General features: G+C 42.4%; 1 protein-coding gene across 1 annotated transcript in view; it reads right to left on the reverse strand.

Moving 5' to 3' along the window:
- Nucleotides 1-12573, reverse strand: part of ITGA4 (integrin subunit alpha 4) — a 37394-nt gene extending 24821 nt beyond the window's left edge. The window contains exons 1-6 of the mRNA XM_068407654.1: nucleotides 12389-12573; nucleotides 12173-12294; nucleotides 5130-5236; nucleotides 4903-5032; nucleotides 3503-3570; nucleotides 2697-2826 (exon numbers count right to left, since the gene is read on the reverse strand). Of these exons, the coding sequence (XP_068263755.1) occupies nucleotides 2697-2826; nucleotides 3503-3570; nucleotides 4903-5032; nucleotides 5130-5236; nucleotides 12173-12294; nucleotides 12389-12573 (742 nt within the window). The remainder of the gene's footprint in view (nucleotides 1-2696; nucleotides 2827-3502; nucleotides 3571-4902; nucleotides 5033-5129; nucleotides 5237-12172; nucleotides 12295-12388) is intronic.
- Between the last annotated feature and the right edge of the window lie 5731 nt (nucleotides 12574-18304).

An 18304-nucleotide genomic window follows, 5' to 3' on the forward strand; every position in this document is an offset into this window, starting at 1 on the left:
GAAAATGGAAAAATCACCTTGGATCAGACAAGAATGAGTCTGAAATCTTTCATCTGTGAAGATGAAACTGTCTAAATTTCAAGTTCTCATGAAGCCAGCTCTTTCTTTTCATATTTTAAGCTAGAAGAGGTGCATGGGGCCATTTACCATTAAAAGCTCAACACGTAGTTTTTACTTATTCAACAAAAAATTAAGCTTAAGTGGATGAACCTTAATTTACCTCCTCTGACCTTTATTGTCTAGTTATTTGGGTTTTGCTGAAGTGTAAGCAGTGGTAATTCTAATGAACTTGTTTTGGTTTTGTGGTTTGTTTTTTTTTTTCAAACCCAACAAAAGAACCCAAAAAGCCAAACACACTAAAAGAAAGTAATCAGACAGTCCTCATTTTTACTGTGGTAATTGACTTTTAAAATTTAAATTTAAAGGCATAGCCAAATGAAATTTTATTTCCAACCCCAGAATTCTCTCCTCTTTACCATTACTACAGTTTTTCAGTTTTCTGAAATGTCACTTGCTGTTCTCAGATTCCTAAAAGAAACTATCTATTACTTTGTAATTTCTTTAAGGCAGTTTGTTAAGTGCCTAAGGTTACTTTTTCACCAGGCCCAGCTGATTTGAAAGACTGACTGACTTATCTAGTTCCTTTTCAAGAAGTCAGTTATTAGTCTCCAAGACACTCTGAAGTAGTCGAGGAAATACTACCAAACATTATGTACTACAAGCTTCTCTTTCTTCTGTCTTTTAATTGTCTGGTACTTAAACAGCTTTGTTTGTTCCAACATATGGAAAATGTTTAGATACTTTCGCACACTCTTCCTGTGAACTCTAGTTTGTTAATTATTACTCTTCATCAATTTAATGAAAAATGTAAATAAAGAAGCCAACTTCTCAGTCCCTGCTGGAAGGAGGACGGTGTAAATAGATAATTATGTCTAGTCATGTGCTTGAATTATACTCTGGTCACAATATACTTTCACCACTTGGTAAGGATATTTTTGTTCATTATTTAAGGGAGAGGCAAACTCAGTCTTCAAAAAAAAAAATCTTTGGTAACAGAATTAACCCTAAATAGATTTTGGCCTTAAACAGTGCCAAAGATGGGACAGAACAGAAGCTGAGAGAGGGGAACGAAGGTACCTTTACATTCTTTCAGCCACATTATGTATTATTATGAGGGAATGAAGTGAAGGTTTAAGTAGCATGGAAGAATGCAAAATTTAAAGTTTATCATAGCTGCTACTGTAGAGACACACAGATGAGCCAACGGTCTCTTTCTTCACTTTCCTGTAGAAAGGGCAAGTTTAGAGGACACATGGCTCTGCCAGGCTAGTGCACTGGCTGTTAGGGTTGCACCAGATCACTGGACAAGTGTTTATGAAGCAAACTCCAGCTGATCTCAGGGCCTGGATGGCCAAGGGAACTAGGAGAGCCCACACATGTGTGGGAAGGCTTTCCCTGCACCCTCCCCAGAACAGTCCTTATGCAAGCTTTTACCCGTTTGCCTATGTCTGGCTTTTGGCCATTGATGACCTGACTCATTCATTACAGGAGTTCTCACTCTTACACTTGTAGGAGCAGAAATCTGGAATGAGCTTTTTTCCCCAGACAGGTGCAATGTTTTTTCTGTTGATTGTTACTGGAAAGCTGGAGCAAGCATTGTCTGAAGTTTTTCATTTGTCCTATGAAAGGTTAGAAACGTGACTGGTTAACCACAGTGACCTGGGTATCTGATCACCTTTTACCACCCAGCATCTCTTTTGCTTGACTTTCCTGCAGAGCTCAACTGCAGCCTTTGCAAGGATCAGTACTGAATTCTGAAGTGTTAGCCACTTTGTATTTCATAACAGTTATTTCATAATGTATGCCTGCTTCCTATGGTCAGAAGAGTGAAATCAGAAAGCGGAAACGTTTATCCACGTGAACCAGATCTATGAATGGGAAAATGCAAAACCCAATGGTCACAGGCAAAAAATATTCTTGCTCAGGAGTTCAGGAAGCACAGACAAGCTTTTCTTAGTGTGTAGTGAGAAAACTGAAGCTGCTGATGGTTCTGGCACAAACCCCTAAAGATTCTAGCACTAAATCTAGCTAATTACTTGGATATAGGTACGTGAGTAGGAGCTTCATGGCTTGCTCTGCAGACATTTGCAGATAAGGTTTGCCTTCCCATGCATCCAGACCAAGATATGGTTGGAATAAAAAAAAAAAAAAAAAAAAAAAAAAAATCACGATTAGAGGCAAGTCTGTCTCTTAAGATCATTCCCCCGTATTAACAATGCAATTAAGACTTGTTTCCTTGCAGCTTTCACTGTAAGTAACTTTTCATATTTCTGTTATATGTGAATCATTATGTCTTTTGCTATAAATGCCCTTGGCAGCATTTCAGACTTAACAGTGAAGTGCAAACCATTGCTAACGAGAAGCATCTCTCTACCTTCTAAATAAAGAAATTATAGAAACTCAGTGAAGAGATGATAAAACCAGAAATCCAATGTTTGAGAAGCTTCCATGTAAAAAAAACAGAGCAGAAGCCTTATAATTAAATTATATTTAACAAAATCAGAACACATCTTTAGAACCATCGCTTCTGGGATTAATAAAGAAAGCACTGATAAACACCGCACTCACTTCAAGATGAGCTATTTAGCTAATTCTTTGACTTATATTTTTGTAAAGTATTAAATATTTTTAAGTACCTAGATAACTGCCAAATTTCACTTGGTTATTTGAATCTGTATAAGCGTGGATTGTATTTGCAGTTGTATTGTATACAAAAACAGAACCAGTCCAATAAAATGATCCAGGGGCTCCCATGATAATTAAGTCCTAAAAGAAAAATAAAACAAAGCCATGTTATTCATATTTAAATATTCATGAAGATAAGCAAAACAAGTCAAATGCTTCTCTTTAGATCTCCCGTGAACTCAATGAAATGCTACTGGAGATGCATCTGGCTCAGTGCTGCGGTATTACCACTAGATCACAGACAACATTTTTCAGACTTTCAAAAAATATGGTCATTAAACACTGAGCTGTGAACAACTTAAAAGAGAGTAACAAACAGGATATTCTCTTAAGAGTTTTTTAGGTATCATAACCTTAGGGTGAAATGGAGATTAAGTAACACAGAATATTACTCTGTAAAGCAAGAAGCTAAGCGTTATTAGTGTTAATGTTACATCAAACAGGTTACTTTAAAGGGAATAATAAAACCTCATACTCTGTTATATTCATGCTCTTTTTCCAGGTGAAAAGTAATTTTTGATTTAGTAAGCTGTAAAAGCATTCTTGGGAATAAAAAGTAAAAGTACTAGTTGGGAATTATCATGTAAGTCTTCTCGAGATTCAATTAAAAAGAAATGGGAAAAGTCTGCTTTTTCTCTCCTACAAAAAAAAGTGTTAAAGTTTGCGTTTACCTATACACTTTTATGTATGTATACATATATGGAAGTGTATATATATATGGAGAGAGAGAGAGGAGTTTGGTATCTTTAATACACACCTCAACGTAAAAACTAGACATTCCAGCCTGGCATGACGCATGGTCTTCTCCAAACTTTCGCACATGATCTGGGAATGGGCAAGAAATATTAAAAAGGACAAGAAGCATGTAGTTTCAGAATTTGTTACCAGGTCTTCAACAGAAGTTGAGACAATTTAAAAAAAAAACAAAACAACGTTGGTTTTCAGTTCTGTAATAAAACTAAAAACACTGGTTTCCACTGTATAGCCTTTAGCTTCAACATAGTATTGTAACAAACTCAAAGCACTATGTATCACCTGATCACAGCTTCCTTTGCAATCTTGTGACTTTAAAGGCTATACTTTTCTTTTTACATTGTTCCATGAATGAAATAGCACAAATAGTTTGAGCAGCACAGCTAGATAAGCTTAACTCTTCCACTCTGTATAATTCAGGCATAATTGGACCGACAGGCTTAGGTATCTTGATAGCAGTCGCTCAGATGCTTCACTACTGCTCTGAAGGGCTTGTGTTATGGCTATCTTAAACATATTGGTATCTATTGTCCTTAGCAGTTGTCTTTATATCCAGCTCTCCCAGCTCTGTTTTCCTGCTTTTTGCTAACTGCCTCCCATCAGGGTTCCCTTTGTCTCATCCATAGATTCATTCACTTAAAAAGTCACCAAAGATAAAAGCATGATTTCACCAATGCTCGTAACAGTCTCTGAAGCCAGCAGCGGGACGTTTGATGGTGTTACTCTATCAGTCTGCATGGAAAGGCCAGATTGTCAGCTCTTCCTTGCCTTGGCAAGGGACAGGGTCACGAGATCATTCTCCTGGATGGGAGGGAGGTATGAAAGGGAAGGCAGGGATGGACTTGTTTGATAGCTTCAGGTCTTGACTCTTATTCTGCTCCTGCAGTCCTCTGAGGAAGTACCACTGAAGGTCTCACACCACAGCAGCAGCCTTTGCAGGAGGCCAGTAAGGAACAAGGACACACTCTGTGTCGAGGAACCACAGCAGCTTTGTATCAAAGGCTAAGGAGGGGACAGCAACAATCACTTGCAGGTACTACTGCTGCTCTGCTGTGAGGCACTCTCCTGAGCAGAGCAAGCAAATGACAGAGTAAAGGAAGGATGTCCTCTACTGGCCTATTTTTTGTGAAGCACACATCCTTCAGTGATCCAGTCCAAGGAGCAAGTATTCTGATGGCCTATTTAAACTAATTTTTTGCTTGTTGAAAGCAGCTTTTCTTCGAAGTGATAAACATCTTGCTAATAAATTTACATCGTAAGTTAGGCTCGTATCATCAGCACTCAATCTTCAAACCTTTGGCTGCAGAAAGCCTGCTCAGAGCAACACAGACTCTTCACAAACTCCGCACCATGCAATTATGTATCTTACCCTTCCCTTACAAAGGGCCCAAGCATTCCACTTACCTATATAGCATGGGCATATTCTTCTGCTCAGTTCAGTTCGAAAATCAGAAGGGATGGCAAAACAAATACCGTGTGGGAGTTTGTGTTCATTTTTTACGTAAAAGATATTTTTCCATCTATGTCCACAAGCCTATGGATAAAAACCAAACATGACGTTTGACACAGAAGCAAAGGAAAAGTGAAGGAGTCTGACAGACAGACACGCAGCTCCAGCGGCTAATACATACAAGGATAGATCCATTTTCTTTTGGCTGCCTTGATAAGCTGACACCCAGCCACTGATTATCACGCTCTTCCAAACAAGTCTTCCCACAGCGCTCTCCCATGGGGTTGCCTAGGACACAAAGACCAATGCTCTGAACACGGGGACAAGCTGAAGGGCCACATGGTGAGTAAGAGGAGCACCCAAGAACCCGGCAGAGAGATTGCAGTAACTCAGGTTTGGTGGACTTGACCTCTGTCTCTGTCTTACATAGGCCACGCAGACTTTTCACTTTCTTATTGAACAGAGGTACAACTGCACGTAGCCAAAGGGAGCGTACTGGTTCTGAACATGATAGGCTGGCAGTAAGGACTGGCTTCTCCATCATTAGTGAAATTAAGATAGAAAGTGACACCACACTCAACTTGATGAAGGGCTGGCTTTGCAAGTATTCTTCAGCCTAAAATTCGTAAGAAACACAAGTAATACTCGTGAGTGCTACCTAAACTCTAGCCTAAAGCAAGCATCTCTCCAACTACATACCTATTGTTAGCAGACCTTAACATGACCTCAACTGCAAATGGCTATCAAATAAAGGGTGTGTAACTGCAGTCTCTACTGGGGATATCAGATCATTATGTATGCATGTCCTGTGTACTCCTTGCCCTACTGCAATTATTTAGCAGTAGCTCTTTGGTTTTGTTCTTAAGGAGAGTTAATTTTTAAAACCTTAGAGAACATAGTGAAATTTCTTCTAACTCCCCCAAAAGGCTACTGTATTGCCAAGTTAGCAAAAATTTGCTGCCTTCTAGAAAGCAATAGCGGTACCCATGGTAAGGGGAAGCAACACATTTAAGTGTATTCTAAGTTATATAAAGCAAGTTTTTAATTTGTAAGATGTTCGTATGAACAAGCATTAACCAAATTATTGAACCAGTATTTTCTACGTATCAGCATGACACAGTTTATGCAAAAACTTCTTAAGGAAACACATCATGTCATTTGAACAAGCTCTTTTGCATGATCTTTAAAACTTTCCCAGATTCAGTGCAGTTACTGGTGAACCCGAAACTTTGGAGGTTTAAGGGGTTTAGTTACCCAGAAGAGGACGCCAACAGAGACCACAGAGTGCCAACACTGCCGGGACACGGTCAGAGAGGAACACACATACAACAACACCCCCCAAAACTGTCCTCGCACCAGAGCTGAAATTTATCACTGTCCAATACATGAGAGAGTTTGAATAAATCCACTCCCAATTTAGTGGACTTGTTGAATTCCTGTTACAGGACATAAAACTGCACAATATTGATTAAGTATGGAAACAGAATAAAGGGATACACCTTGTCTATTTAGTAGCCAGGAGAAAGATGAATGACTGTGGGCTTTGCTACATACATTCTCACAACCAACACTGACTTAAATGATTTTATACCTAGGATGTCATGGACTTTTTGAGAAAAAATACCAGAATAATGCAATCAAGATAATTATCACATGGTAAGAAAATGTCAGGAGCAGCATTTGTAGGAATAAAACCCAACAACCATCCTTATTTCAGAGCTTGTTCCCTACTGTTTTGTGACAGGCCTAGCAATTGACATTTGTCTGAAGAAACTGCTGGAGCCTTGATTTCTTCTACTTCCATACTACCTCTTCACTTTTTCCAAACATCACGCTTTCTCCCTACTCCAATGGAAAGACTAGAGAAGTGCTGTCAGGAATCCCTCACCATACTGCAGGGAGGACAACGCACCCTGCGCACCACAACTGTACTCTACCTTCTTCCAAAAATAACATGCTTCACAGGGTCAAGAAGCATCTGACCCTCCTTCATCTCTTCTTTACCACTTCCTCCCCCATGTGCCTTTCCCTAAGACATCAAGGAAATAGTATGCAAAATCCAAGTAAACAGGAACCAACCTAAACACTCACAATAACAACACATTCAATTGTCTTTGGGCCAAGAGATTTTATGTTATTAATTAAATATTAAATTTAATAATTACTGTAGGTCACCTGAGGAACAGTAATTAACAACATGTGGGCTTTTACTCCAAGACAAGCACGAAGTAAAATGACTTATTTGAAAAATCTACTAAAAAGATTTTCCTGCAGGTTCTCAGTTACTGAGGTTTAAGCGATAAGCTTCCAAATCCTCCTGCTTGGCTAACGTCAGTGACATGAACTTCCGTGTACTGAATATATACAATTTTCAGATATGAGTTTGGATTTAGTTTTGGAATTTAATTTTGGAGTTACGTCACGTAGAACTCCTCACTTCCTAAGGGAGACATTTCCATGGTTTGCATGAATTATAGAGCATGTTAGTCTGATTGAAATCGCCTCAGAAAACAAAATTCCATTACACTCTCACATGTAAGAATTAATCCTGCTTTAAATCACAAAAGGCACTTTTGGTAACTCCCTTCTAGCAAAGCTTTCCATCCTCTTATGACAGTGACTTACCTGGGACTTGCTTTATAGTATATGTGGATTTGCAGGAAATGGAAGAAGTGGAGAACACCAGTGTCATAAATTTAGATCTCAAGAGGCTTTCTGAGACTTTCTATCAGTAAGTCAAACAAGATGAGATAATGATGACGTGAGAGATAAGAGGAAGTTTTGCTCGTCTCAGTGCTTCATTCCTGTGCCTACTTCAGAGGTCCGTAACAAGAAAAAGCACCACCATTCCTTCATGCTCATTGGATTGCATTCCCCTTTTCCTTGGCTCCAGCATACGTGCTTGATTCAGGTTCACTTTGGCCCTCTGCTGACCTGCTGTCTTATGTCTCCTCTCTTTCTCTGACTGGCAAGTATTCAACCACCTTGGAAATGATAGGCCTTTGTGGGCGAGAGAAGCGTGAGCTTGATGTCCCAGACACCATGATGAGCCCCTGCTCAGGGTATGACATTATAAAAGCTTTATCAAATGAGAAGAGAAAATACTGTGTTCTGCACAAGGAACAGAGCAGCATTGCATAAGCTCAAGAGGACACGGCAGCTTGGTTGCCTCAGGGAAAAGGAGCACGCGCTGTCATAAAGTCACCGAGAGATAAGTAATTGCCCAGCCTGTGTACATTACACAGCTGGAAGATACACTTCTGCTATAATCCCTGCTGCATGCATCCGCAGAAACAGCACAATCGCATATAAATAAGGTCACAACTTACAAAGCCACTTCTAGCTTTGGCCTCAAGGACTCTAATACAGATGTTTGCAATGTCATCTGAGAAACCAGTTTTATACAACTTGCTCCAGTGCTTTCCATGCCCAGCAGCCTCCCATTATGCTTTTTATCCTCCCAGAACTCCTCTGGTCCTGTTGCTAATTGATTAAAACTATGAAGTCTACTAATACCCTGCTCCTGGATGTCAGGGCCTCATCAGACTCTTTTTCATTTGTCGAGGGCAATTTTTTCTCTTTTTAGGGCTTTGATAGGTCTTATCCCTCTTACATCCCTCAAACCACTTCTACCCAAAACATTCTAGTTAAGTGCCATCTGTTTCCACAACTCTGCAACAGACCTAGGTCCAGAAGGTCCTGTCTTCCTTGGAACAGTATGGCTGTTTCAAAGGAGATCACTTGCAGGGTATGATCAATTCAAGTGAGATCAAAAAGCCAAACTACCAAAGGCAAAACTTCCTGAAATCAAAGGTGAACAAACACAGGTCAGCCTTTTGGGGAAAGCCATTAACGGTTCACTTTTCCTTTGTAATGATTCAGATGGGGGAGCTAGAGGGCAATTTGTTCATAGGTTAATTGTAGCAGGGACTTAAAGGAAGGGTGGAAGCCTGAAACCATGGATAGAGCTTTCTGGCCTTATGTTAAACAACATGCACTGAATTCACTGTGTACATTTGTAGTTAAAGCTATTTTTTTTTAGAGTGGATGGCAAATGTTATAAGTCGTTTCCTGTATTTTCAGTCAATGAATTGCTCTGTTTCAAACCTGGGAGCAATTTTGTTGAAGAATTTCTCTAACATTTTGCAAGTCCAAAATGTAATAGGTCAAAACATCTAAAGATCTTTGTGCAACTCCCTCTGCAATGACTACCCAAACTCACGTGTGCGAGGTCTTGAAATTCGAAAGAGTAGAAGACTGGTAGAAGATGGACACTTAGTGCTCCAAATAATAAACCTGAAGCATTGTATTTGAGCTTCATCACAAGCCTCTGCATCTAACGTAAGTCATCATTTAAAAATACTCTGAATACAAATAAATCAGCAACCTAGAATACTTGACACTGTTGACAGAAGTACTAGAACTAGAAAAGAAACTCTCAAAACATTACTCCTCTATTCAACAATCAGAGAGAGATTTGAAAATGCCAGTGAGCGGCTGGGAAGACAAAGATTTGCTAGTGTATCCCACGGTGCCTCTCAGCTCCTAAACCAGCCCAGGCCCCTGCAACACTTTGAACAACATTAAAATTCTCTAACGTATGCCTGGATGAGTTATTTCCAGATGCTGGGATGACTGCAGCACAGGACTGTTCCCAGCACTCTTTTCTCTACTGAGGAAGCTGATAGGAACGTGTGACATAAAAAATATAACAGCAGTTTTGTGTGATCAGAGGCTTCCTAATTGTGCATGAATCCTTCATTAATTAGTTATGCCAGTTTCAAGGCTACTTTAGTGATAAATAGCAACAAAGTATTTTAACATGTTTTTATGTCTCTAAGTAATTCACATCCCTTTATTAGAGAGTCCCAACATTTGGAAAAATCCACTTCTTTTGCCTGTTGTCACCTCTACATTTCTGTGACTCATAATTAGACACTTATTACCTCAAAGATTCTTTTACTGAAAGAAATGTGAATTCAAGTATTTAAGAGAAAGATAGAAACAGCTATTTCTCAATTTGCCTGACCCAGCAACGTAATATATTCCTGCACATTTCTCAAAGGAAATTACCCTGTTCTACAAGATCAGAACCCAAACTTGTCGCTGGCAAGAATCCAAGCAGAAGAACGAGGAGGTCACTGACTGAAAGACACAGCGTCGATAAAACCATTATGTCCAAAAGTTGCTGACAGCCTGAATGAGTTAGACAAGAGATAATTAAGTTCAGCTTTGCAATTGGAAGTTCCCTTGTGTATTTCTGTGACCGCTCGGCAGGATGGCAGAGGCTTAACAAACCTCCTATACTATCCTACTTCATTTACATACGCACAGCCACCTTTGGCTTCTTCATTGACCTGTTTTACAATACAGCACTTCTTTTCGGTATCTATTTAACTTCAGAAATACTGCCAACATACCTTAGTGATGTAAAGATGTCATCTAGCACTAAGGAAAACAAACATTTTGCAATAAATCTCTTGTGGTATCACTGTTGTTAAAAGTGCAGGACAAGACAGTAAACCATTGTGTAACTTTGCAGCCTCTAAACGCGGGAATAGAAGCTGTGTCAAATTAAGCCTTTGGAACCACAGAAACATTTTCATTCACCTGTTGCATCATTTCATTTAGAATCCCCTAAGCTACTGAGGGAAAGCCCATCAAGTTACTTCGTTAGAGCTTTTGTTACTCCATTGGCTAAATGAATAAGTCAAGAAGTACTGCAGATGTATGTAGTTTTTAAACAACCCGAAACTTTCTACCTTTCCCCTCCTTTCCTTCCCCCATGCAGTGAAGGACTATTTTTACCTCCAGTCCAGGAGTAGGGGTTTATTGCCTCTTAGCATATGCTATTTCACCACTTTAGTTGACTACTTTGATTTTTGCAAACCTCCTCTTACAAACAAGCAGCTAGAGAAAAAAGCTCTTTGTTATATATGATTTTTCAATAGATCTAATATTGGAATGAAATTACTCAGAAAAAAACCCTACTTGGGCTGGCATAAATTTAATGGCAGTTCTTTCTACGAGCAACTCCTTGTCTTTTCCTTATGTGGCTACAAGTAAAGCACCACTTAAGTAAGTATCTTAGGTTTTTGTTGCTTAGTTACAAAAAATAACTCTTATTTCTATCTGCAGGAAAAAAATGGATAGAATCTGTCAGTTCTAAGTGTTACGCATAGATGTGCAGAGAAATGATTGGTTTAACATTTTGGCCACAGAACGCTGCGTTCTGCCCCAAAAGCCCATCCGTTCATGGTGCGCTATCGCTTTCATTGGTTTCAAATATTTTGAAAACCCTTTCCCGCGCTTCTTATCCTTACTGGGCAGCAAGTTCATAGTTTTAACGGATTGGATGGTCTCGGTCACAGCAGGATAGAAAGTTCAGGAAGTTTTCTATGCATAGCACAGGGATAGAATGAACGGCACTGTATGCAAGGGGGACAAGAACAGAGCCCAAAGGAGTTCATGTGTATTCACGGTAACCTATTGAAAACTGTTCTTCTTTTCAACAAGTATCAAACACTTGGAAGTTGTGTCAGTGCATCCGGTTACACCTCCCAAGCACAGGGACTGGGGAGGTAGAGAGGAGTTAGGTTAAACGCTGGAGCTGGAAATATTGATTCAGTCAAAAATAGCTTTGTTCCCCAGAAACTCAACTTTTCAACAAATCTGCAAGCAGGGAGAACCCATCTGCAAGACGACTCTGGTTCGGAGTTACTTTAGGGTGGCTTCTCCAAAGGGAAGGCTTTGAGAAGAGACAATTTAGGCACATACTTTCCCTCTCCCATCTCCGAGCTAATTACATTCATCCTCTGCGGTGAAAACTGAATTAGCTTTCTGCTGAGAAGTACGAGGGACAGACTGAAACTCTCACAAGGCTTTTGAACTGGGTGCTGAAAGGTGTGAAAAAAACTGTGGGAACGGGAGCTGTCACACGCGGTTTCTCTAAATCAAGTTTTGGTGCATTTCTTTCTGGTTACAGAAAGGTGCCACCGTTGCTGCTCTGCGGCAATAGCGTTGATCGCGCCCTTTAGCGAGGGTAAACGCCAGTTTAATCTGGAAAGGACCCAGGAGAGGCCGCCCGCAGCCCTGAAGGCAGCGGCACGGAGCCGCGGTGCGCGCAGGGCGGGCGGGCACGGACCGTCCCGTCCCGCCGCCCGCCCCGGCACCCCCGCGGCCCAGCGCCGGGGTCTGCCCGCCCGCGCCCCGCCGCCGACTCACCCAGCTGGAGCTGCTCGCACCGCCCGCGGGGGTTCCTCCCGATCCGGCACCGGAAAATGGCCCCGGGGTTGGCCACCGAGCTGTTGGCGGGCCAGCTGGCCCGGGGGGCGCCGGCCATGAGCCTGCGGGCAGAGACGACAGCGTGAGGCGCCACGGCCGGCGGAGCCGGGGGAAGGCGCGACGGGCGGTACGGGGGCGGCCCGGCCGGGGACTCACCATCTCTCCTCGCCGTGGCGGTGCAGGACAACCGAGTACCCGAAGAAGGTCCCGTTGCCCCCCCGGAAGAGCAGCGGGTGCTGGGTGTCCAGGTTGTAGGGCCGCGCCGTCGGCAGGCACTGCCACAGCAGCAGCAGCGGGGCGGCCCAGCCCGCAGCCCCCCTCGCCCTCCCGCAGCTCCGCATGGCTCCGGCCGGCCGGAGGCAGACGGGCGCCCGGCGCCGGCTTCCCCCCTCGTTCCGCTCCCCGGCTCGGCGAGAGGGCAGGGCCGCACCCCCGCCCTTGCCCTGCCCCGGGACGGCAGCAGCCCGCGCCCTGCGCCGCCTCTGCTACCGGCGGGCCACGCCGGGCCGGGCCGGGCGGCCTCCCCGCAGCCCAGGGCGGGGGTGTCCCCTGCGGATGGGGGAGTCGCTCGGCCGCGCCGCCTCCTCCCGCGCAGCGGCAGCCGCTCTCCCTTCCCAGGCGCTGGGGGTCGGGTTTCTCCCCGCCCTGTCCGCGCCCACAGGGGTGCTGCCGCAGGGGCCCGCCGGCACCGGGAGGATGCGGCCCCCGGGAACCCGGATCCCTGGGCAGGGCCTGGCCCTGTGGGACACGGCCGTCCCGATCCCCGCCCCCGGCGGGACAGCGAGGGGGTCGGGTCCCCCATCTCACCTCCGCCCCGGTACACCTGCCCGGAGGGCGGCGCGGGAGAGCTGCCTGCGTGCCGGGCCGACCTGGAGGAGGTGGCGGCGGAGGGGGAAGGGAGAGCCGCAGGCTTCCCCTAAAAACTCCGCGCCGACTTCCCCGCCGCAGCTGCCCGTGAAGTGCCCGGGCCCAGCTAGCTCAGTGCCTGCTCCCGGAGCCCGTCTCCCCTGAGCACCAGCCGGGGAGCTCCAGCCAAGCACAGACCCATCTTCTGGGAAGCAAACTGTGTGGCGAGGCTCGCGTTTTCCTTTCAAATGTAGAAAAAACACCAATTACCCCTGTGCTGTAAGCCTTGCCACACTGCCACAGTGCTGAGGGGGCCTTCCCTGCCACCCCCTTCTGGGGCAGCAGGGGGTATTTGAGGCCCAAAACCAGTGCCCTAGCAGCAGAGGACAGCCCTGAGCCCCCCTGAATACCAGGGCTTCCCTGCTGCTGTAGCAATCCACCTGTATGGATAACTTACGTATAACAGTATTTTGAGCGAGAGCAACAAGAACATAAGCACTTCTTCAAAATGAAAAATTTAGTTGCAAAGATTACTTTTTGTATGTGGAAGACAAATCCAGTATCATTTCAGCTATCGAATATTATACACATTAGAAATCACTGTGAGATGGTAGAGTACCATCCCCTAATGGAAATTCAGAACATAGCATTTTAAACTTCTTGGAATAAACCCCATTTTAATTTCCATTCCGTTGGTAGAAATGTGGAAAGTTTAACACTTCTGCAAAATGCTGAGCAACTACCACAGCGGGACACTGAGGCAACTCAGGAGTTATACATCTTGTCATCCGAAGCACATGCCGATGTGTAGCTCCTGGAATGAGATCAGAATGTTACAAGACCTGACAGTTTGTCAGTCGGTCAGCAGTGTATCTTATTTTAAGTCCTCATCTCTAGAACCATCAGAGGGCTTCCCTGGATCCCACTGATGTGGAGCAGTGGCTGTTTCGTGTAAAGGAGTTAAACAGCTCCTCAGCTGCTATTCATCTCCCTTCCAACTACTGACATCAAAGGAGTTACAACAATCAACAGCAGCTGTGAATCTGCATTTCGACCAGTCAAGAAGTTTTCACCGTCATTCTGAAAGCAGCAAAACAAGCATGATTCAAAACTGAAATGCTAAATTGTGGTTTAGTTGGTGGGAAGTCTTAACATTGTTTCGCCGCCACCCTGACCACCTTAGCCAGTTTTGGGGAACTTTCAGGCTTCTCTCCAAGAGATCATTACAATTCCTGGCTTCATTTCTTACTCACAAAAATGGACACAAAGCTCTATCCCATAAATGGCGTAGAAGGGAACAGTTCCCCAGACTCCTTTTCCCTTACAAGTTCATGTCCTAAACATCTCTGTTCTTTCTGCTCTCTCTCAAGACCGATGTTAAGTCTATCATTTTGCAAGTAGCTGATGCGGGCACGATGCGGCTGAGTCTGAGCAATCTCCTTGCAGCTGTATGTGTAACCATTTGAGAGAACCCCGCCCTAACCCTTGATGAGATGACTTGTTCCTCACACTCGGTATTGTACCTTATCAGTGAGTGTCATATAGGCAAGGGGTAAACGTGTGCAAGCTGCTTATGGTATTCGGAGACAAATTACTGTCTCTTGAGACTAATATTGCTGGGAGAGTTTGAGGAAAGTTATAGGGGCTTTGTAGAACCTCCAGTCTAGTGGCCCCTGGGCTGCTAAAGAGGGCATCGAGCTGGTAGCAGGGATCATAGCTGATAGGAAAAGGAAGATCATAAAGCTGTGGTATTCAGCTATTGGCACATAAATAGCTGCTTATGTGATGCAGATGAGAACTGTCGGGAGGGAACATGTTTGTTGTCTCCTAGGCTGTGCTAGAGCAGATGTGATCATAATCCACCAGACATCAATGAAATCAGTGGAACATAAATATACTGGAGTGTGAGAAATATGTATTTTGAGAAATGTTTGAGGTTTTTAGTACCGATCAGGTGCAGGACCAGGCAGAGAACTTGAGCTTTATTTTTGATTAGGAGAACTTGCAGAAAAGGTGGGACCAACACTGGAAGCCAAGTGCCTGTATTTACAAAGAAAACATATATTTATATATATATAAAGTTATCCTGAAATAATAAAAAGAAATTCTTCCCAAAACATCTTGCCACTATGCAATCTGGACAGCACATCTGCCATAGTCCTCTGTGGGCTGATAACACCGGAAGCAAAATATCACAGTGACTTGCTCTTCTGCTTGACATTGGTTCACCATCTAAGGCAATTTCAGAGAAGGTCTTGGGATGGTTTGTTAAATGAGAGAGTATGTTAGTACACAGTTTTACAAGCATTTTTTATAGCTGATGCGTACACTTCATCTGACTGTCCTCCTCTCTTGCTGCTTATTCTTGAATCATACTGCTGCCTCTGTTACACTGATGCTGTTCTGTGTCTGAGCAGTCAACCAGATCAGAGGAGTGATCTGGGTTAAAAATAACCCAGCAAAACCCCCAAACCTAGATCAGATTTGCAGTGCATATGTTGAGTGGCTGGCTAGTTGTATTGGTTGTATTAGTAGGGTGGTTTAAGCTGGTGCTGCTACTTTAGGAGCTTTCTCAGGCAACAGCCTTAACTTTCTAGAAGAAGTGGGAAGAATCTGCAAAGTTAAAGCTTACACATCTACCTTAAAAAGGAAGCAGAAATCATTTTCCCCAGCACTGATATCCTGCTGGAGTTCAGGGATCTTGGTCCAAATACTCTTCTGCCTGAGGGGTCCAGCTTAAAAAGAGCTATATTAGAGTAAACCTGATTTACTGATGCCATAAATGTCAACATACAACATCATGTGAAGAAGGTGACTATACAGTTCTATACAGGATCATATATGCTCCTTCAAGATTTAATGTTTCAAATTATGAGGTAGTAACCACTGCTGAGGTTTTCATGTGTTAGTTTTCGCATTTGAAAGGTGTATGAAAGGAAGCTGCTGGGAAAAAAACCAACTTGCCTTCCCCATAGCTGTTCAGTTTGGGAAAAGTGATGGTTTGGATCTTTAATCACTGTCAGCATTGCTTACCTGTAATACATCCCACTGCTGGTGAGAAGAAAGAGAATCACCATAGGAAGAACATATTCATTCTGAATGTCTGCCATTAGCTTTCTTCTGCATAACCTGTGCTACTCCCTTCTTGATTCCCTAACTTGGAAGTCACTTGTATTAAATTAAGCCCTGTGTACGGGCTGACATTGGGTACCTGATTACATGAGTGCTTTCCCTGGTTTGCAAATACGAGGGAAAACACACGTTCCTGAAAATCTTCATGCATATGCCTGCTTCCAGCTGTGTCTGTCCTTGTTCTCCTTTGTGTGATGTAAGCCTACCACTGCTTAGGGAGGACTGTCTCCAAATCTACTCTCAATTAGAAATAAAAACGATCAGCAGTTGATTTCCTGTTCCTAATTAGAAAGAGTTGAAACTTTCATTTTGAAATTGTCTAAGTACTTAAATATTGGTATTTCAAATTGAAATTTTCTAAACCTTTGTAATTCACTGAAACATGGAAAATCTAGGGTTTTGGTCAGACCAGAACTATGTCTTGCTTTTGTGTAAGCTTTTTTTTTTCCCCCCAACAATGGCAGTGAGCCAAAAAGTCTATTATTCATATGCTGTCATCGGAGAAATTATAGAAGGCAAATATACTCTTACACTTACCCCTAAGATTCTCTTCAAGAAACTTCATCTTCCCTCTGCTGTAAGATATATGTGAGCTTGCACGAAGAGGATATATTGTCCACTGACAAGTATAATTAAGCACAGATGTCTGAGGCACCAAAAAGCAGCTAATATTAGCAAGGATCTTAATTTTTATCGTTTTGCTTATGTTGTCTTTAGAGAACTGAATGTTGTTTAGAATCAGTTAAAGAAGAAGAAGCTTTTCATTTAATTGACCAATAATATCTTCATGCTCACATGATGTCTTTTTAGGGAATACTTTTAAGAAGCTTTTTCTTCCCTTGAACTCTTGTGTTGGTGAAGTAAAGACAGGCTTTCCAAAAGAGCTTTCAAATATTTAAGCTTATAATGGTGTCATACAGACAATGACTATGGCAACCTGACTGTGAGAAGAAAGCAATAGATCATTATAGTTAACAACAGCTTAACTAATTGACTGCATTCTGATTTATAGATAGGTAAGACTGGAAATCAATCATTACGTGTGTATGTGTGATAAATGCATTGCCTATCCTTTTTCTTTCTTAGAGTTTTGTCTAAGATTTTTGAGTTGCAAGACCACATCCAACCATAAATAATTAGTTTTGAGTGGAGCTGGGCAGCAACCTCTTTTCCCATCCCAAAGGAACTGCTGAGCTTTTGAAACTTTCCCATCTCAAATTCAAACAAAGAGCATTTCAATGTGCCATCTCTGTGTCTTCCATTGCAAAAGTCTGGATCAGCACAGTTGTAGCATTTTTCATTATTTTCACATTTTAAAACAAATATTTTAGGTTTGATACAGTTAGTATGACATGAAAAGCAAATATGTATGTTCAGAGAATTTAACCATAAAATATTATTCAGTTTTCATTTTTTTCAAAATGAATAATTTATTTAAGTCAACCCTTTCCTGCAATTAATTTCCATTTCAACATATTAATCTCTCCAGAGAAAAATTCCTGACCATCTCTTGATACTGCGAGTTTCTAGTTTTTTTGTATTTCTATTCTTCCATTGGTTCCACATGTTTGCTGAAGAGATTGAGTGCAATGAGAATGGAACAGAATCCATAAGGACTTTGCCTAGATTTATTTCTTAGCTGCAAAGCAACTTTAAGTTAAACATTGGTCTGTTGCTTCTGGTAGGCAATATAAACCAGAGGACAAGCTAAAAGCACAAGCTTTGGTTATTTAACCAAAGTAGACCAAAGTGGGTATTAGTTTTGCTGACAAGAAACATCAGTTCTGTACTCAGGTATGAATTTATATAGCACTTGTCATCACTAGGCCAAAATCACTTGGACATATGATAGTTTCAGTTTGTATCAGCCTTTGAGTATGTGCATATGTCAATACAATGAGACTGTTATGTTACACAGGACTGCCTTAGTAGTTGTTATTTTCCAAAGGTGTCCATTCAAGGATGCTTGAATGACTGAATATTTTGAGAGGAGTGGGGGTGTTCTTTGCTCTCTCTCTCTTTTCTTTTTTAAATTTTTAAAAATAATCTGTAACAAAAAATAGTCATGGTAAATGATTGGTGAAAGTTGGACAA

This window comes from Nyctibius grandis, chromosome 9 (assembly GCF_013368605.1).
Source record: "Nyctibius grandis isolate bNycGra1 chromosome 9, bNycGra1.pri, whole genome shotgun sequence".
In the NCBI taxonomy this organism is placed as follows: domain Eukaryota; kingdom Metazoa; phylum Chordata; class Aves; order Nyctibiiformes; family Nyctibiidae; genus Nyctibius; species Nyctibius grandis.